The sequence below is a fragment of the Lissotriton helveticus genome, chromosome 8, assembly GCF_964261635.1.
Source record: "Lissotriton helveticus chromosome 8, aLisHel1.1, whole genome shotgun sequence".
NCBI classification, from domain to species: domain Eukaryota; kingdom Metazoa; phylum Chordata; class Amphibia; order Caudata; family Salamandridae; genus Lissotriton; species Lissotriton helveticus.
The window spans coordinates 1,503,017,242-1,503,039,518 of record NC_136069.1 but is presented as its reverse complement, the minus strand read 5'-3'; the positions used below and the strand labels follow the sequence as shown (position 1 = coordinate 1,503,039,518).

Here is a 22,277-nt window from a genome sequence, read left to right as displayed (position 1 = left end):
GCACCTAAAGGTCAAACTGTAGGGTGAAATCTACAAATACAAATAACCCCTACAGTACAGTGTAGACCAAAGCTCGTTTCAACTAAAAATTCAAAATCCGATCTGATGCCTGAGTACTCTAAATGAGAGTTAGTAACACACAATACACAAAATGTATGCGACATTGCACAACTCTTGATGTTCCCTGTAATCACATATAAACACTGCGAACAGAACACATTCCTAAATCCTCCTATGTAGATTAAACGTAATACAAAAGAAATCACTTCTGTGTCTGAGCATGTACCCTACGCACAATGGAATAACATATTACTCACATAAATGCTCCATATCTTCACAAAACTAAATTTTTTAACATATGATAGTTCAGAATAAATCCAGCTGCTTCAAATGGAAAACCAGCTCAGAGTATCTCTGCTAAATTGCCAGCATCAATCCCTTAAATCTTGGATTTCAGCAGTCTACTAGACAGGAAAATGTCAGTATGCGATTCATACAGTACACCTTCAAGCACTTCTCTGTACCAGTCAAATAAATCCTTTCATCCCAACAGGATTTTTTCTTTTTTAAACTTCCTAACTCACAGTTGATTCAACACTCCAAGCTGCACAGTACTTGAAACACTGCTCCCTTCCTTGACAGGATGCCCTGAGACCAACAGAGTTTTCACCCCATCTCCTGCCATGCATACATAAGTCATCTTTTTATTTTTACAGCTGACACATCACTTACTGATGATGCCTCTCACACTTGCCAGACACTTAGCTACTGAGTGGGATTTATGCCTGCAGAAAAGTCGGCACTGGTGATAGATATCTCCTTAGCTATAAATGGATTTACGTCTGCCAAAAATCCCTTTTTGAATTCTTAGCCGACATAAAAAAGCTAAATTTGGCCATATATGTATTGTTGGAAAGTGCGTTATTAGTAGTGGTAAATATTGATCCACCACTGGCAATAAGGCCACTAACACAGTTAATGGCTCAGTACAGGTCTCAATAAATTATTCCCATGCTCAACCCTTGGTTGCTTGGCTGCGAGTGGGCAGGCTCAGCTTAGGAGACAGGTGTGTGAAACACTAATTCAGTGAATAATTAAGGCAACGCACACAATACAAATCCCACACTCTTTAAAAATTCATATCTCTTGTTCCCTACACTGGATTTTTGTCATTTTGGTGAAATTGTAAAGATAAAAATATTTTCTTGCTTTGTTTTGCCTTTTGTGCTCGTTGTTCTGCCCTTTGTTTTGCTGTTTTTCTGCCCTCAGTTTTGCCTGCTCATTTTTCTGCCCTCTTTTTTGCCTTTTCTGCTCATTTATCTGCCCTCCATTTTGAATGTTCTGCTCGTTTCCCTACCCTCTGTTTTGCCCTCTTCTGCTCCGTTTTGTCTTTTCTTCCCTCAATTCTGTCTTTCTGCTCAGTTTCTGCTCTCTGTTTTGCCTTTTTCTGCCCTCTGTTTTGCCTTTTCTGCTCGTTTTTCTTCCCTCTGTTTGGTCTTTTCTGCTTGTTTTTCTGCCCTCTGTTTCATCCTCTTCTGCTCTGTTTTCCCTTTTCTGCTCTCGGTTCTGCCTTTTTTGCTTGTTTCTTCCCTCTTCCTGCCCTTTCCTCAAGACCTGGCTTTTTGATGCCGACCTTGCACCCCACCGCCTAGATACCCCCAGGAGTGACAGTGCAGAGCTCTGAAAATGCTGATTTTCAGAGCTGTAAATCAATCAATCGATTGATTTACGCTTAACCAACATTGCTAGATAAGGTCCATCATTTTGTAATGCTGTATATGTCACTGACACCAGTGTATCTCTCTTGACCTAGTTCTATCCTACCCTTTCTTCCATAAGGTAGAATTGTCCTGCTTAGACCGTAAATGGAATTTGCAACTCTTACAATGCAAAAGGTCTATTCTCAGAAAACAGGCATCCCATCCTAATGCAACCCCTCTTATCCACCTGATGACTGCCATATCCTGTCTCATTCTCCTAAAAAGACAACAATCTCCACTGAGGTATCTATTGTGCATATGGCTAATGCTTAATTTCATTTTAGCCACCACTGTCATATATTCCACATAAGTTGGGCCATATATGCGTTCCCTTTTGGCAGGTTTTCACCTGCAAGAAGATGTCCATCCAAGAATCCTGGGTGCATCAAATCCAAACCAAACCAGTATTCTCTACATGTCGTTCATGTATGAATTACCCTATTGCATGCTGCATTGGTGAGGCTATGTATTACTATTTAAAATCAGGAGGCCCAAACTTCTGTTATCTTATGGTAGCTTTAGGAGCTTTATGTTCTACTGCACTTTATCATCCACATTAATCTGATTACTGACGGATTCTAATCTCTTCACATACCTAAAATTGTCTATCTTTCACTTCATCCCTAGATCTGCTAAAGCTCATATGTCCATCCCCACTACACCGTCCAGTGTAAACTATGTAGATTTATTTCAGTGTGTTTTTAATTCCAATATTGTCACAAAAGTATTGAGCTCCTTTAACAGGATCCCAACTCATAGTGTACATTGACACTACTTGTGTAAACGTTCTCACTCTTTTTCCCTACCAATTCTTATGAAAGTCTACCTGTCAACAGCACCATCACCAATAAAATTAGAAGTGATGAAAAGGGACAACACGTGTGACTATCCCTTTCCAAGCCCTCTCTCGCCATGATTGCTCTTACAGTGAGCACTGTCTAAAGAAGTCGGCTCCATCATATGAAATGTATTCCAAAAATCATATACTTCAACATTACTCTCATGTACTGCTAGCTGGGCCCATTGATCACTGTTCCATATCGAATCCTGCTACCATGAACCCTCCTCATTCAGCCTCCAGATGATGCATAAGTACCTCATCGTTAGGCTTGAAGGATGCATAACCAGGCAGCCAAAATCATCCTGAACCTTCACAATTATGACAGTAACAGACCAACTTTAAACGCATTATACTGACTCCCATTTGAAACAAAGATTACATTTAGGGCTCTCTGCATGGTCAAGAAAACTTAGGACTCTATTATCTATGTTCATTCCACTACATGCCTTCCAGAAATATATGATCCAGAACTATACACCGCATAACCTAATGCATCCTCAAAATGGTTGATGCACGGAGGTCGATCACTGTGAGACCAGGGTCTGGGCCTGTGGAAAGTACTGAAGGGATTCCTGTGGGTCAAACAAAACCTTTAAGAAATCTACTGAAAACCAAGCTCTTGAAATTTGCATACAACTGAACTGCGTACGATGGAAATGTCAGATAAAGCCAGAGCTTCGAATAAGACTCTGGAAGGACTCATACGCATACCTAAGGTCCTCAGCACTCTGAAGTAGATAAAAAATAATAAATAGATAACTAAATAAACAATCTCATCAGATTTAAAACACTGTTTCTCCTTGAGATAAATCTGCTTTGATCTGGGTGCATAAGACTGCTGTTCATGTTCAGGAGTCTAATTGCCAGGGCTTTACTAAATAGTTCAATATCATATACAGAGATTTGTAAGACTTACAGTCCAAATGGTCACTACTATCTTGCTTGGAGATAGTATTAATTTTTGCTTTTTACAAGGTGACTGGCTGGTTGCCATCTCATAGGGTTCGCCATCTCACTGGCTTCTAGATAAACCTCTAACAATCTGTACACTACCAGGTCCTAAATGGTTTAATAGAATTCTGAAGACTGATCATTGCTGCTGGGTATCTTTCCTCTGAATCTCAGATAGCCTCCTAGAGTTCCACTCACTGGGCCTACATTACAACTCCTTCCTCTTTTCTTGTGTGCACTTCAGCAAGTCCATGAAGTCCAACAAATCAGGTATCAGAGTAGGAGCAGTCTTAGGTGGTCGTTAAAATAAGTGTTTATCGTAGTTTCCAAACACCGTTTTTAATTCCTCCTGTGTATTCACCTCTTCTTCTTTATCATTTAACATTATGTATTTATGTATACTTGGTTGCTCTCTGATGACAAGCCATTCCAGTAAACGTATTTATCTCCCGCTTTACGCACTATATGTACATACTGCATGGTAATTGATTTAGGTCGGTATATACTTCCCTTAATCTGTATCTCAATTGGATCACTGCCTCCATTTTCCAGGCATCTGTGAGCGACTCTACATCTGGTTGTAGGCTTTTGTTTTCATATTCAGTTATGAACATATTAAGTTCAAGCTTGACTCCATATATTTTCCACAAGTATATTACGCTTACTATATATAACCTTAAGACATTTCTATTCCATCCCCTTTGATGCTGAAATTGTCCAATACCTGTAAAGAATTGGTCTTACCTGAATTATCAAATCAAATCAAATCATGAGTATTTATTAAGCGCAGCATATCACCGGAAAGTCTCATGGCGCTTTATGGAGGATCAAAAGCTTGGTTTAGGCATAGGCTGGCTAAGTATCGAACAACCAGGTATTTAGTGCCCTACGGAAACAATTGTGATCTGAGATGACACGTAGGTGTAAAGGTAATTTATTCCAGGGGCAGGTGCGAGAAAAGAGAAAGATCTCCCCCCCATTCTAGAGGTACGAATTTTAGTGGGTGTTAAAAGAGATTTACTGCTGGATCTTAACGTCCTGCAGGGAAGGTACCAGGTGGGTTTCTTCCTTCAGTATCCGGGGCCTTTGCCATGTAGACTCTTATGGGCTAAGCAGAGGATTTGAGCCTTAGACTGGGAGCTGAAGGAGTTCTTGAAGGGAGATTCAGTACCAGTCTAGCAGCGGTATTCTGTAGTACCTGTAGTCGGGGAAGAAGATCTTCATTTATTGAAGACAATAGAGCATTTCCATAGTCTATACGGTTTATAATCAGGCCCTGGACTAGTGGCCTCCTCGCCTTCCATCAGGAGCCATTTGAAAACTTTACATAAATTTCGCATAATGCCAGAACAGGAGCCAATTAAGTGACTGACTTGATCTTTCATAGACAATTTATTGTCTATTTGGATACCTAGGTTCCGGCCTGATTATTTTTACACTGGACAGAGTTCCAGGGATTGGGGCCACCACTCATTTGACCAGTGTCTTGAGCTTTGCCTAAAAGGACTATTTCAGATTTTCCTCCGTTTAATTGTAGCTGGTTTGAATTCATTCATCTATCAATGTGGATCTTGCCGTTTTGAAAACGTAACTTAGTGTCAGCTGGATCTGGGCCTAAGGTGATCAGAATCTCAGTGTCATCGGCGTATGACACTACTTCAAAGCTGTAAGTTCTGATCACCTTGGCCAGAGGGGTTACGTAAAAATTGAAAACTCTTGCAGTACTTCCACCCTCAACCTCCAAGCCACTATATGTGTCCTTTGTCTCCCTCAGAGAACAAGTGATCTGACAGGGTCCTGACCATATCTGACCATAATGTGGTTACTTTTGTGACTCATCAACAGATACACAATTCTGCTATGTGAGCAGTGCGGTGCTCACAAGAAATAGTAGATTTCCTCTGCTGGGAGCATATTCTGCCAAACGTTTGCTAATTTGGCTTTTTTCTGAATCCTAACTAATGTGTCTCAGATTCTTCATCTTGTGTATGGGGTCTCTGGTGACTGCCTATCCCATGTGTTATTTAATATACAGTTTATGTCAACCACTAGTACCACTGTTAATCCCAAATATAGAGTCTGGTACACCCGTAAACATGCGGCGCAAAGACTGATGGCTACTCCTTAACATACTTTTGGTACTTTTTGGACTTTATAAAATTTGCAGGGTTGCCCCTGAAAAGCAGGTATCAAGGTGTATCGTGGGAAGGTCATGTGACAATCCCAGCAGGATCCTATTTCTGTTAGTTCTCCTTTGCAAAGATATGTGCATAGAGAACTGGATCCACTGTGAAAATGCATATTTTTTTTTATTAAAACCATCTTTCAAGGGAAATATTTGTCCCCATAAAGAAGCCTCTTGTTGCACACCTCTAGCAAACCTGGGATGATCAATTTCCCTTATCTCCCCGAATAAGGATTTACACTATCCCAGGGCTGGAGTAAAGTCCGAACTATTATGAGGGTGAAAGTAAAAGGGAGAGGAGAGGAGTTTGGAAATGCCCCAAAAGTATGGGTTGGTGAGCCTGCCCAAATTTCTTAAGCACCACACACCTTGAAATGCCCACATCCCACCCACTGGGTGGGATTTACAGCTGTAGAGATGTCTATGGGGCATATGTATCAAAAACCGTTTTTCAAGTCCTTAATGGCGATTTTTAGCAAATTGCTATTAAGGACTTTCAATATGAAATGTATGTAGGGGTCGCAATATTAATTACGATTCCTACATATTCCTTAGTTGCGAATCGCAAATTGCGTTTCGCAATTAAGGAATACCTTCCCATTCATTCCTATGGGCCTCGAGGCCCATAGGAATGAATGGGAAGACATTCGCAATTTGCGAGAACCCATTAGGTACTCACAAATTGTGAATGCAATTTCAAGGGTGCAAGTGTGTCAAAAGGACTGCCTGTTGCACCCCTGAAATATGCATATGTGCACATGTGGCGCTAAGGGCATGCAGGTACCCCACGTGGCACTTTGGAAAATGCAAAAAAGTGCATTTTTCTAGGAAATCGAAAATTACCACCATCTTGAAGTTGGTGGTATTTCGTGATTTCTTAAGGCAAATTCGCACAACTTGGGTGCTTTCAGAATTGCATTTAAGGAATAGCAATTTGCTATTCCTTAAATGCATTCACAAAATAGGGAATCGCAAATTTTGCGATTTCCTATTTTGTGATGGCCTTTTGGGATGATACATCCCAAAAGGCTTTTTCCCATTCGCAAACGGGTCGATTCTGAAAAATCGGCCCGTTTGCAAACGGGAAAAAGGCTTGATACATATGCCCCTTTGTCCCAAGAATGATTTTATAGCTGCAAGGAAATCCTTTCTGATTTGCTAGCAAGCATAAATAAAAAGGGCAAACTCGTCTTAATTCTATGTTTATGACCGAATTTACCTTTGTGAATAAGCCGTTTATTTTCTGATAGTGATTGTTGGATAATTGCTGGTTTTGACTTCAAAGTCTGACAAGGAGTACAAAGCAATTGCAAATGGAAAATAAAACTATTGAAACATTTAGCATCTCTTATTGACAATGACCTTTTCTCAATAAAAAAAGTAGCATCCTCAATTATTCAAAAGTTCTTCAAATTGCATTTGTCTATAGCCAAAATAATAAGTCAAACAAGAAGATACTTATGGACTCTGTAAGCTAACTCTATTGATCAATGCAAACATGGTCTGTTTAACCCGTTGCGTGCTCGTGACGTAACTGTTCCGTCACGAGCCTCGGGTGGGCTGTGCTTGTGACGGAACGGTTCCGTCACGGCTCACTCGCCGCACCTGCGCGGCGCGAATTCTGCGCCTGCGCTGAGCGTTCTGAAGAGCGGGTGGGGCCGTGACGGAACCGTTCCGTCACAAGCACAGCTCACCCAAGGGCCGTGACGGAGCGGTTCCATCATGAGTACGGGAGCGCCGCGCGGCCCCGCCTCCCTCTTAGCACTGCAGCAGAATAGCCCCCGCAGCTAAGGGGTTAAATTATAAGTTTATTTCGCCAGGTGTCTTAGTCCGTTTAGTACAAAGGAAGGTAAGCCAAGTGTACAGCACCCAGAATACATTAGCATCAGCGGCTCCTCCACAATGGCGGAAGAGCATCGCCCCATTGGCTCAGCGCCAGCAGCTGAAAAATAAAACGATATTTTATCCCTGCACGTGCAGGGAGGGCGGGGCAGGGGTCACAGGGAAGAGTGGTTGTGCACTTCTAAGTGTGAATGTCTCTCTGGCTGGCTATCTTAGGCCGGCCAAACAGACATGTGCAGTTATGTTTCTCAACCGGCTGTAATCTACAGCCGGGTAGAGAAATGATACAGACTCCCTGTGCCTGAGCAGAGTGTCTAAGCAGCTTGCTCAATCCAATCCCTGCGCTGCTCTCATAGTATGAGAGCAGTGTCTGGAATGGTTGGGGAGTCTGTTTCAGGGAATGTCAGGATTCAGAGCAGCAGGAGAATCAAGAGGCGGCTGCAGGATCAGCTACGTTTATTTTTTTTTAATTCACTCACCCCCCCCCCCCCGCCCCTGCTGCTGCCCTGCTGCCCCTCCCCGCCGCATAATGGCAGCAGCTGCGACTGTGCATTAGGTTGTGCAATAATAAAAGCTTAAGATTACAAATATTGTTTAATATGTAATAAAATGTAAGCTCACTCGCCAAGAGCTCTTCTTAGGAGCCTTTCGCCTGCGCTCTTGAATGCTGAGGTTGCTGCACACCAAGTTTTCCTAGTATTTATTCCACTTCATGCCTCTTTCTTCCTCGACCTACACTTCGTAGCTCTCTTGCAGGTTTTGTTTCATTCCAGGTTAATACATATGTCACTGCTGTTCTACTTTTCACTTCTTCCCTTCTCCCTTTGTGGACTTTTTCTCCTTTCCTCTACTTCTATATCCGAAAGTGAAATGTAAGTCCTGGTCTCCAAAAACGAGTGCCGGTGCCCACCGTCTACAACCACCAGCACAGACCGAGCAGTGGAAACAAAGTCTGGAGTGATATGGAGCGAGGTGTCCATCCTAACTGCAGGAGGCAGGATGCCTTGGTCCAGGGAACAAATAAACTCAGAATTCGGCAGAGAAGCCTTAATAGGTGCCAACACTAGGTCCCACTTTAAAAGGGAAAAGACTAATAACCGTGGAAGTATGCTCACACTTGACACAAGGCAGCTCTGTAGCAGGTGTTTTGCCCAGCCGCTGCACGTGCAGGTAAGAGTGGTAGGGTCGGGTAGGGTGGGGGGTATTTTGGCAGGCAACGATGAGGGAAAATTAATTATTTATTTAATATTCCCCCGTGGTCATCTGTTGAATCCCCCCCAACCTGGCCCCACCTCCCCATCGCTCTTACCTGCACGGGCCGCGGCTGCTTTTACCCTAACAGGGGGGATTCACAAGGAGCACTATGGAGGTCAAGATGTCCAATCACAGCTTCCCTGTGGGAATAACCAACTCATTTCTTGCACAGACTCAAGTCCACGTTAGTGCACGCATACATCTTTGCTTGAACCGACCCATTATTATTCATTTCATCATCACCATCTCTACCGCCATTGGTAAATTACAAAACAACAGCAGAGCGGCAGTGAGCCCCAAAGACTTCTGCTGTGTCTCATTCTTGGCGTACGTCTAGTTTACTATGGAACTTTGGGAGTAAGCCAGGAATATTCCTGGATTACTCCTGGAATATAGTAGTAAGTCAGGAGTACTAAAAATTTAAGTAACACCTACCCACACCAACATCTTTCTGAATCAGGCTCTTGATAAGGAAACAAGGTGAGTGAGGACTGCATTCCAGGGTCACTTAATATCAACAACAAAAACTGTTTCCAAAAGAAACCACTATGATGTCTATTCCTTTCGCAAACTAAAAGAAATAACTCTCAAAGCGACTGACTGTTTTTGAACATTTACCTTTTGTGCCCAATACAATGTCTTAATGTCTGTGAAAGTTACAGAGCCCACTGGGTGTTTAAGGTACTGGATTGTTCCATTGAGAATGGAGGACATTGAGGGCTCCACACGTTTCGGCCCAGTTTGTACAGTTCCTTTGAATGTCTGCCACATTGTGCTCCGGCTCATGTAAAAGTGCAGTTAGTGGACCCATAACTCTCAGTAAAAATGCTATGTGATCCACCTTTAGATGAGAAAGTCAGAAGCAGCCCTAAACTGGCTGGCAACACCTGGCACCTACGCGAAACAGGCAATTGGTGCCCCCATCACATTTTTAAAACCAGATTTTTTAAATTGATTTTTTCCCTTTGGTTTTGATGCCCCAATTATGCTAGACCCTTGCTGGTATCCTAGTTTACTTATATGGATGGGCAGCCTGGAAAGAATCTCAGAATCAACATTTATTCTTTAGCAATCAACCCACCAAAATTAATACTAGTTGTCTTGCTGCTGTTTATTGGGTCACCATGTCTTTGGTTACTCAAGCGATCACCGTGTAGAAATACTATCAGTATCTATTTGGGTGGTGTTGTGCCTGTGTAATTTACCAGTCTGCATTAATACTCATGTTCATAGAATATCTAGGTATAGGAATCGGTCACAGTTCGATTACCGCCCTACATTCTTCCACAACTTCCAGCAGGGATAACACGCAAAGACATCACATCCATATCCACGAAAACTAAAAATATTCTGTGATTTCATATATTCCGCCAACTTACCCCTTTCTGGTCGATCATTCCAGGTTTGGAGTTGAACTTCACCGTTTTCAACCTCGCTCTCTCTTTCCTTTCAACCCTGGGGAAAATCCGAGAGGAAGAACACGTCACCCGATGGCAAGTCAAGAGGCCCAAAATAGCACATACCTCGAAGCATGAACTTACTTTACTATGCAATGGGTTGCGAGTCAGTGGTGGAGAGCCCCAGAGGGAAACATTTCAGGCATATCGAACTTCAAACATATTTGATTGCTTTCAGCGTGCAGAGTACTGTTTTGCTGGATGTTCAGACTGAGTTAAAGGTTCTTGGGACCCCATAAATCACTTTTCGTGAAGTTTGTTGAAGTGCGAGAAAATGAGCTTTGAACAATGTTCTCTTCCTATTGGAAACCGTACTTAAGAGCTCGGTGGCGCAGTGTGTCATACCAGCTATATTTCCACCAGAGCACCTGCTGATGGATGGTCAACAGGCAAAGGGGGGAGACGGAAAGCCCCCGGGGACAGATGGTTACCGTTGGTTGGGGTTCCGCCGCGCCCCTATGGTTGCATTATACGGGAGACTAAGAAATGGCTGTTCCATAACAATGTCAATAAGTATGTGAGCTGGTGTGTGACAGGAATGTAGAAACCAGGAGAATGCCTCCCTGCAAACAATATGTGCACAGAATAGGTAGCAAAAGATAGAAGTGAAGTAAGACAAATCACTCAGGAATTTATAATGTTCACGACTTTTTTATATACAACTTCATCGCATATGTTTTGCGCCTCTAACTCCAGTAAATGACGCATGTTGTATTTACGCAGTTTAATGGTACTCTGTTTACTGACCTCGGAAGGATGGAGGGGTGAGGCGGCCTCGTCAGGATGTGAACTCGTGGCCAGTCGGTCACAGCATCGAATTATAATAAGAATTAACTTTATTGAGCCACTGGGTAAATGTCCCCTTCTTTCACACTGTCAAGTCACAGTCAACTAACAATAAAACGAACAGAGACATTTACAGTTGTATACACTGAGGAAGAGACTCCAGCCAAGAGCCGGACATGGAGTGAATCGATGGGATTCTATGACATCATTCCTTCCCCTTACTTTGCACCACCCAGCAATGTGCTTTTGCGGTCTCCTACACCCCCCCAAACCCCCCAACGCGCCAGTCACTGCTTCATTCGATTACATCCGCGCTCCAAGGACACACCATGCCCTACAGTGATTGGCTCGTCTTCTGTGAAACCCAGCAGCGCTTAAATCTGGGAACCGCGCAAATGTCACTATCGCCCAATCAGGCCTCAGGATGTCTGAAGAAGACAAAGGCTTCGGGGCTGCCTCTGTGCTGCAACGGAGCATCGGGGCAATGGAAAATTCAGTGCCATGCACTGGTTAGTTCAAACAAGAATACAATGTCCAAAGTTGTGTGCCTAATAATGTTTACAGGGTCAAATAATGCAATTTAATACTCTCAGATAGTTGAGATAGCAGCACCCTACAAAGCAAGTCCATGCCTCAGCTGTCCAGTATGTTTCCCCATTAGACATCAACATCATGTCTTTGTACCAGCCAGGCCCGGTTCCAGGATTTTTTTTGTGGGTGGGCCAAGGGTGCATTCGGGTGAGCCACTGCAAGCCCAATTTGTCGCTTCTGGAGGTAGCCTACACGCCCTAGACTACATCATATCTACTTGCAAACAGTCACCATGATACAACAGATTGATTCTGTATGTATACAGAGCATGTGGAGAGTTATTTGAAAGTAAGAGCAATATCTGGACCTAAGTTCAAACCCTCTAATTCCAGCAGGCTAGAATTCAACACAAGTACTTCCAGGCCTGATTATCCACTTTTCTACCACCCCTCTCCTGTGCACCTTATCTCACAGCTGACCCTGGGCTGCCATCATCCAGCTCCACTTTAATTATTCTCCATTAGTAAAATCACGTTCACACTTTATCGAATATAGCAGTAAATGTAATTAGCACATACTTTAATATGTTCCACAGTTGCCCTAATGACCTGACCTCAAATTAAATAAAAACGGAAAGGCCATGATGGCCCTACTGCAAATGTCTTTCTTGGTGCCCCACCAATGATCTCTTTTTCCGCAGATACCATTACTACCATCCTCCAACAATGCCCTTCATCTCTCTGTAGCCACTCTCTAATATGCATTTCATTTGTTGTATAGCTTTACTCATATCAGTGTAGTGTGCCACAGTACTTTACACCACACACACATTATACGGAGACAATGACTCATACAAGTAGATAAATCAGTCTATAGGGAATGCCACATAAGTCAATAAGGATGTGTAGGAATCACATGTCATGCATACTGGTGGGCAGTATATTTTAAGAGGGTTTGGGCTGGGGAAGCACAAACTCAGGATTTAAAGCATACACCAGTGGATAGGGGTTGGCTTTACTAATAAAAATGTATATCGGCCCAAACTCTTTTTAGCAACATTAAAATAATGAAAGACTGGGGAAGTTCTAACTATATAGTAACACAAACCATTCATGTTTGTAGGCAGCTCTTTGCTGACAGTTCATAGGTCACTGTCCTATGTTAGAATTGTAACTTCTGAACTTCAAGTAACACAAGAATCTCTGTGAAAAAGGCAGTGACCCACTGAGCTATATACATAATAACTACAGCTTATCTGCATTTCAAAACTACCAACAGGCAAAGGATTGTCTCAAGCAGGATCATTAATCACCAGATATCTGAACATTTTTATTGCTGTCTTGCATCCATGGCAATGATGATGATTAAAACAATTTAACCCCTTCACTGCGGCGGCTATTCCGCCGCAGTGCTAAGGGGGCGGGGCGGAAGAGCAGCGGGCGCATGCTGGTGACGGAACCGCTACGTCACCAGCGTCGGTTGCGCTGTGCTTATGACAGAGCGGTTCCGTCATGGCCCGCCCCGCTCAATAGAACGCTCAGAGCAGGCGCGGAATCCGCGTAGGCGTGCCGAGCGGGCCATGACGGAACCGCTCCGTCATCAGCACAGCGTGACCGTGGCTGATGACGGAGCGGTTCCGTCATCAGCAGGGGAGGGGTTAAATGAAGCATACACAAAGTATGTGCCTCACTGGGCCTGTGCAGATTTAAAAAGTAAAAACAAATAGTAACACATTCTCTCACCTACTCATTAGTCAAACTTTGTGTCACAGCCTGATCTGATATGCCCGCCATTGTTCCCCTTCTGCCCCATCTCTACCCATTAGGCACTGTATGCCGACCTGCTGATCTCAGTATCTCCATCTCTATTATTCCTTCATCAGGTACCCCTTCAGCCTCAAGCCATGGAGTGGTTCTTGATTCCATGGGTGGCACATAAATGCAGCATACCGCATATAATATGGCACAAACAGCTGTGTCAGCATGTTTACCATGCCAGAGAACTATATACCATGTTAGCGCACTATCAGCTAGATTCATGAAGCCAAATTGCATTCGCAATAGCTGCGAATTCGCAATTGCGCTCGCAATTTGAAGGGAAGGAATTCAAGAAACCCAAACAACCAAAATTGCGAATTCGCTATTAAATTCGCAGAATCCTGGAGGATGGGCATTTGCGAATCGGAAATAGCGAGAAGCCATGGATTCTGCGAATTCAATTGCGAAGTCGCAATTGCCATTCATGAAAAATCGCTAAAAGCGAAAAATTAGAAAATCGCTATTTGCGACGCGCAAATTAAGAAGAACTCAAATCAGGTGGTAACCAGTACTGATTTTTTTTTTTTACAAAAAACAGTTAGGTCACTCCCAACAGGTGCAGTGCTGATCAAACACATTTAAGGACATGAAGCTGGAGCCTGGTGATTCCCACAATGCCTGGACTTTACATGCTGGTGAGGTGGCGTAGGCTGCAGCGAGCTGCACGCAACAGACGGAGGATACAGGAGGGGATATTCCGCCAGCGGGTCACCCTTCTGGGCCAAACCAGGGAGCAAATCTATGCCAAGTACCGCCTGAGTGGGGCCATGATAATCAAGCTCATCCGGGACCTAGACCCCCTGATGCAGCACCCTACAAGGAGGACCAATGCCGTGCCCACACATGTGCAGGTATTGTGCTGCCTGCACCTCCTGGCCTCCGGAAGCTTCCAGGGGATGGTCGCAGTTGCAGGGGGGGTATCCCAGCCCACCATGTCCCGCTGCCTAAGGAGTTTCCTGGAGGCAATGCTGACCCGGCTACACCACTATATATCATTCCCCACCAGCCAACAGGACCTCAATGATACAAAGCTGCAATTTTACAATGTAGCTCAATTCCCACACTTCATTGGATGTATTGACTGTACGCACGTCCATATTTGCCCACCTGCTGAGACGGAGTACATGTACCGCAACCGGAAAAGCTACCACTCCCTCAACATCCAGATGGTGTGCAATGCCAAAACAATAATCACGGACATTGTGGCACAGTACCCTGGGAGCACACATGACTCCTTCATCTTCAGGCACAGCGGCATCCACACACGACTGGCCAGGGGAGACTTTGGGGAAGGACACCTACTAGGTAAGTACACATGCCCCAAATGTGTACGTTGTGATCATGTAGCTGCGCAGAACAGGCACTCACCCTCTGCTCCTTACATACAGGTGACAGCGGCTATGCTCTCCGTGAGTACCTCCTCACCCCATACCTCAACCCTGCAACTCCACAGCAACGGCGATTTAATGCATCACACATTCGCACAAGGAACTGTATTGAGAGGACATTTGGCCTGTTGAAAAGCAGGTTCCGCATACTGTACAAGACAGGTGGGGCCATGAAATACGATCCTGAGGTCTGCTGCCGCATCGTGGCCGTGTGTGCGATCCTTCACAACATTGCTACCAAGCGCAGGATCCCTGTTGACATCTCTGGCAGTGAGTCGGAAGGGGACAACCGCCCACCTCCACATGTGCGTCATGCACGTGAGGAAAATCCTGCTGAAGGACACAGGCGCCGCAACCACATCACTATTAACTGTTTCTAGTGCATCCACTCCCCACACCCATTACTTGACTCATGCATGTGGACATTAAGAATGACATGAGTCAGATTAAGGTAGTCAAACCAATTGTATTTGTTAAATCACAATAAACTTGTCATTCAGGTAACTTGTACATCACTGACATATTGCGCCATATGCCTGTCCTTCAGGAGGGCATGCTTGTACCAGCAGCATGGCCCCTCAAGTCAATGTAAATGTTCAATGGCCCCTCCGGGCAGATGCTCCCAGCCTCCTATCCCCATCGTCCTCCTGATTAGGACATGAGGCAGCAGAGGGCCTGCTGCTGAGGCGGGGTGCTACCACCGGAGGGATGGATTGGCCACTATGGCTGGATGTGGCCTAACTTGTGTCGTCCTCCCCACCCCCCCGGCCATGGTTTGCAGCCTGCATGGCCTGGACTGCAGTAGCCACATGCTCGCGACGTCCTGGCAGCACTGGACCATTTGGACCTGCATTGCCAAGGAGCGTCGCGAGAGCTGCGAGGTAGCGTTGCCGATGATGTAGTTCGAGCGAGTGTACGCCGACAGGCGGGTCAGCAGTTGGCGGTGTTTGCGGTGATTGAGTTCCCGCTGCCTGTTAATGGCCTGTGTATTGGCCTCCATGGCAGCTGTCATCCGCTCAGACATCAAAGCAACATTTCGGGCAGTCTTGTCCAGTTGCAGGTGGATGGCCCCAAGATTACATGCCTGTGTCTGATACACATGCAGCATCCTGCGCTCGATGGATAGGCCACCTGCTTGCAGATTTAGCCCCCTACCAGCATGGGAAATGTTGGAGCGCTGACCCCTCACCAGTCCGTTGGACTGGCTCCTCACAGCCGCAGAGCGGTGGGTTGGTTGGCGAACTGGAGCTGGTGTAGGTTGTCCCACTGGGGACTGTGTGACAGGCAGTGCTACTGCAGCGCGTGCTGGCACAGGGGTGGCACTGGCCACAGGGGCAGGTGGTGTGATGAGCGCCGGTGCGGGAGCTTGCACAGATGGTCCGGGCTGTGGGGAGAGATTTGCATCTCCCTCTGTGTCCTCCGTGATGTCCATGACCAGGCCATCGCTGTCAGTGCTTGGGACATCTGCGCCACCTGTGATGTAAAGTGGACGTTGATTAGTGACATGTTTCGTACCCATTTGGACTTCCTACATGCATGCAGACTACCATTCCCTGACCGGCTGCAGGATTGACTCTCACTAAACATGTGTGGCTTAATGGGGCAAGATGGTAAATGTGGTCAGACTACATGTCCCACAATGCATTAGGGCTTTAGTGGTGTGCTTTGCCTGCATGACTGGGCTTTGATATGGGAGGCTCTGGAGTATTGGACATTGTTAGGGGACAGGGGGTCGCAGTCGCATGGCACTTACCTGGTGTGTCCTGTGTGGGTCGGGAGGAGTCAAGCTGTGTCACACCCACGCATGCCTGTGGATTAATTGTGTCCTCCACTCGGTCCTCCAGTGGTGTATTCGGTGGGACAGTGGGCTCCCCTCCACCTGTCGCCACACGCTCACCCAGCCACTTCGCTATCCTCTCTTTTGACCTCCCTCTGAGGTCATACCACCATTTTTTGAGTTCGTCCACGGAGCGCTGGGTCACCCCCACAGAGTTAACTTTAGCCGCCTTTTGTCCGCCTCGGCCACCCTCCTCGAATCTTTGCCAAACAGGCGATTGTGGTCCTTGCAGACTCCTTCTATCAGGAACTCAAGCTCCTGCTCTGAAAATTTGATCTTTCTTTTGCGCCCACTAGCAGATCCAGCTGCAGCTTCCTCAGTCATGCTTGACACTGGGTGTATCCTGCACAACTCCTGTAGGCACACTGGAGGGGACCTCTGAATGTGATGCTCCCTGTACAGGCTCTCACTGCTGAATGAGGGTGGAACCTGCCTACTTCCTGGTTGTGATGTCATCACTGGGCTCAAGATGCGACTTCCCGTTTTAGCGATCTCGCACTTAGCGAGATCGCAATTTGCGATCTCGCTATTTGCGATATCGCAATTTCAGAACGGATTTCGGCCGGTTATGCGGATATTTAGCGTTTTTCGGCAAATCGCAATCGGCGATTGCGGCCGATTGCGATTCGCTTTTTTTTCTCGCATTTTTTCATGAATGCCAATCTGTGATTCCTTATTTGCGATTCGCTTTTTCTCGCAATTAAGGAATCGCAGATTGGGACATTGATGAATCTAGCTGCTAATGCCAACTACTACCTTTACCACATAATTTTTATGACACATATTGATCTCGGCACTGTATAAGGGGGCACTGATCCAGGCACTTTATGTTGGGACAGTGTCGTAGTGACGTCATGTAATTATTTCATTGTGTGTCATATGTGTCATTTGCACGAGATTTATGAATTATGCAAACATCTGAACACAACTAAGGGTCTCATTATCTAAGTGCAGCTGCATGACGCCACTTCATGTGATATTACATTGTATGATATTACTCAGGCCAAAGTTAATGCATTGTCACATGTGTGATGTTATTTCCTATGATGTCATGAAGCGGGGGCGAGGGGAGCACAGTGCTTGTAATCTAACTTCCACTGTGCAATTTCTTTTTTGTTGTTTTAACAGACCATTCTCTTGGTTCCTCTAAAAAAACTCTATTCAATATTTGTAAATTGGATGTCATTTACAGAATAGCTTCCTCGTCTTCTGAGACATTTACAGCGGGCCTATCTCGAATGTAAGATGGATCATCCACACATATCTGCATTACTTACCTTTGACATGTAAGCTGGCAGCATACGTGACGAATCAACATAGCATGTTATGCTTATGATAAAAATTATTCTGAAATGGCAATTTACCTCCCCCGTGAAAGGCCCCCTTTCTCTCTTCACGGTGTTGCTCCCGGTTCGCCTTACTAAGAGTAAACTTACGTCTGTGCACTTTGACTGCAAAAGAACAGGCTGTAGTATAGGTTGTTTACGCTTAAATTAAAAAGACCACTACAGACGTTAGCTTTCTTCTGTTGTCATTTGATTCTGAAAGGAGGCATGACACTTTGCGGATACCAACCAGAGCCACAATTTGCTTTCTCTGTAAAAGGATTGTATCTGCAGCTCGGTTGGATGCATTCATTTCACCCTGGGACAGTGTAACCGAACGGACCCGCAAATGGGAATGAAGTCATTTCGAGCCCCCCTGAGGCTGCAGCAGTGGGCAGAAGGCTGTGTGTAGGCAATGGAGGGTCTCACAGGTATGGGGGGGAGCTGAAAACAGAGTTTGAGCTCCACAGAAAGTTGATATGATAAAAGTGAACAACCTATAGTTGTCAAGGTAGCATCAGGGGCGGCTCTAGGCTCATGGCGGCCCTGGGCAGGAGAGTAGGTAGGGGCCCCGGAAGAGGGGGTCTGGGCGGGGCGGAGTGAAGAGGGGAGGGTCAGGGTGTTTGGAAGTGGAACAGAGCCGGAGGCTGGCAAATCCCTGCCAGGGGCCGCCGCACAAATATGTATCCATCCTCAGAGGATTATAATATTAAGGATATATATTGGCGTGGAGGCCCCTGGGGTTTGGCGGCCCTGTGCAGGTGCACAGCTTGCACATGCCTAAGGCCGCCCCTGGTGGCATTTGCATAATTCAAAGCTACAATATTTAGGCATACATTTGAGTACATTGCGACTGATTCACAAACATTTGTGTATGAGTAAGTGCTGGGATATCTTAAGGATTTTTGGGGGCTTGGGACAAACATATATTTAGGGCTCCTGTTCGGAAAAGATTTCAATTTATAATCCAGTTTCAACTCTTTTATGCCCTTTTTGGCCAGGTCATTGGCAGCGCACGGGCACGCTCAACCAAATTCTAAATGTGTTTACATCCAATATTCTGGGATAGTGATGTGCACTTTCAATACTATCACACAGCAGCAGCTCATTAATATTGCTACAAATATTCTTTGTGACTTCCTCCCATTTGTCATATGCGAGGTCCTGTTTTGACCTGAAAGAAACTTTTTTTAAATGTATTTTGCGTGAAACAAATACAGCATTTCTCAGCAAAATGTCTGCAACAGACTCTCACACATCACCCGTATTACACATACATTAAAGAAGTATTCAAGGTCACCAGGCAAGAGTCTCTGCAGAAAAGTGCTGCCCTATCACAGAGCCCTCTGAAAGACTGGGGCCCTGGGCCATAGCCCACCTTGCCCATGCCTTAACCACTCCCCTGCTGATGACGGAATCGCTCCATCATCAGCCGCGGTCGCGCTGTGCTGATGACGGAGCGGTTCCGTCATGGCCCGGCCGCCGCGCCTGCGCGGCGCTGATTTCGTGCCTGCGCGGCGCATTCTATTGAGCGGGCGGGGCCATGACGGAACCGCTCCGTCATGAGCACAGCGCAACCGACGCTGGTGACGGAGCGGTTCCGTCACCAGCATGCGCCTGCCGCTCGGCCGCCCTCCCCCTTAGCACTGCGGCGGAATAGCCGCCGCAGTGAAGGGGTTAAAGCGTCTCTCACTTCCAGAAGGAGTCTGGGCTTACTCATGGATTTCAGGAGTAAGACAGGGTTACTCCTAGCTTACTCCTAGAATTCAGACTTACTACTGGAGTACTTTACAACAAAATATTCGTGAATCAGGACCCTTGTTTATTTCTATCTAATCATACACCACAGACATCAACACAGAGCCAAGATAAGGCAGAACAGTCATTGAACAAAAACCTCCCGCCAATGCTAAGTGATGTTCCTTCCATGTGCTGGTAACCTCTGCAACACAGTGTTCTCCCTGTCCACTTCTCACATATTTTTGAAAATATCAAATTCGCCACCACTGCGACAGGGCGTTGTAGAACTCTTTAGTTTCCTTAGGAACTAGGCTAACTAGCATATTTGAGGCATCATAGGGAATGGTGTCACATGCCGTTTGGCTACAATAACATCACATGAAGTGACATTGTGAACAAAAAATGTGCCGCAATACATTTACAATGGAGCAAATAAAATCAAATTGTGTTGACGTGATAAGATAAGCAGCATTCCAGATGAAATGTGGAAAATATATAATCTCCATATCTCAGGAGCAGAGTCATTCCATAGACTTCTGCTCTCACATGAAAGGGGCTTCATTAGCCACCCCACTCTTGTAGCAAAAGAGATTTGCATGCATCACTGTTTGTGAGCAGCTGCATCACATACAGAGAATATCTACATACAATTATATCTGGGTGCCAGGTTGGTACCCTCTTCACTATGTGTGAGAATTCAACACAACCCGGGAATTTTGTGATTCTCACACCAGCAGGTGAAGATTGATGACTTTCTTTATGTGTATAGCCAACACTACTTTCTCAATATGGAACGTCCTGCAAACCCACATTCACTGTGACTGATACATTCAATTTTGCTCACTCCTTACCTGCTGGGACTTCACTTCTCGGCTGATGGAAAGCCGACTCAAAGGGTTGCATCATAACAGCATATTTGCACAGATCCTTTCTACCCATGTGCAAACTCTCTAAATTTTTCTTTTCTTCAATTACATTTTTAACCTCTTCTGAGGATGCCGACATGTGTTCTTGGTGCACACCATGTTGAAACTCCATTTAATTTTCCTGTCATGCCATAGATGATGTGCGAACAGGGAAGTTTGACGGAAGGATTGGAATAGTTGCAAGGCTTTGATAAGATGAGAATTAAGGAAGCAATGAAAGCAGAGTGGCAGAGATTGGACGGGAAATCAAAGATGGCATGATAAATAAAATGACCACAAAAGGACAAAAATCCAGCAAAGAGAACTAATAAAGGGCACTGGGGGCATACATTTTGAAAGGGCTAAGGCAAAAAGTGACAAGAAAAAGTAAAGTGCCAATTAGTAATCATTTTTCCCGCTTTACCAGGACCTAGGTGTGAATTTAGGCCCACCGTGATGGGGCATAGGTCAGATGCACCAAATGGGTTAGCCCCCGTCAAAGATTTTACCTTCTGAATGTGTCCCTGAAATGGAAGTTGAAATCCACCAACTGGGCAAGGTTGCAGCCTGTATCTGCCAAAGTCCTCGGAAAGCTAGATAGCTGCTGCACAAAGCCAATGGTTTTGGCAGGAAAACCTCAGAGCGGGAGAAATTCAAATTTTGCAGCTGCTTAAGCCAGAGCCTTCCACTGTGGAAATAGTCTTCGGGTGCTTCTCACTGTAGGGACTGCAACATTACGTTTCTTTATGTCCCAATTTCAAAGACTTGGCGCTCTAAATTGTGGACTACGGACCTACTGTAGGGTGACTTACTAACATTTAAAAGGCAGGTTTTTCCCTGCCAAAAGGGTTATTTTGACCAGTTGCATCACAGGTTTAAACTGCAGTCATTTGGCTACATTGGTAGGCCCAACGCCATGTTTACCTTGTTACACTAGTGGATGGCACAATAAGTTCTGCTGTCTACAGGTGACATTAAACTTTCCATACTATAGGTGTAGTTTCTGCACCATATACTAGGAGAGTCAGATATGCCAATAATGAATTAGTCTGTTATTACATGTTTAAGAGGGTCGTAGCACATACACTGGACAGCAGTGTCCCAGTGTGCAGAATCTAAAGAACAGCTAACAAATTCAGTAAAAATTGGGGGTGATCATGCATGAAGGGGCATTTTATCACACAGCTTCTAAATTATATTTTTACCAGTGAAAAAAAATAGTTATTCGGTTCAGTCAGGACAATACACCGTTGCCTGGGACTGATTTGAATATGAAATGGAAATGTTATTAAACCCGTTTGGGGAACCCTTCCATTAAAATCATGGAGAGGAAAGCTTTGCTCGTCCATTATTGTACAAATTAGCCGAAGAGGTGTGACTATATTTTTAGATCTAGAGTCAGCCAAGACCTTTTTGATTTTAGTACCATTATCCATATAATATACTTTCTTCTAGACAGCTCACTTAATCCTTTGACCCATTGTTGTGTCATTCACATTTTATCTGTCCACCACAGCATGCCACATGAGACAATGGGTGAACTCACTTCAGTCAATGGCTCACTTCATTCTGAGTAACATCATTCTGCCTTTCATAAAGTAGCACATCCACACACAAAATAATTCCATTTAATTGTAGGGCTAGTATTGCTATGTGTG

The 22,277-nt window shown here is 45.0% G+C and overlaps 1 protein-coding gene across 2 annotated transcripts in view; it reads right to left on the bottom strand.

The window, feature by feature from the left end:
* Window positions 1-22,277, bottom strand: part of LOC144773449 (disks large homolog 2) — a 583,523-nt gene that overhangs the window by 273,946 nt on the left and 287,300 nt on the right. For both annotated transcript variants that reach the window (XM_078658480.1, XM_078658479.1), the window contains exon 3: window positions 10,213-10,288. In XM_078658480.1, the coding sequence (XP_078514606.1) occupies window positions 10,213-10,288 (76 nt within the window). The remainder of the gene's footprint in view (window positions 1-10,212; window positions 10,289-22,277) is intronic.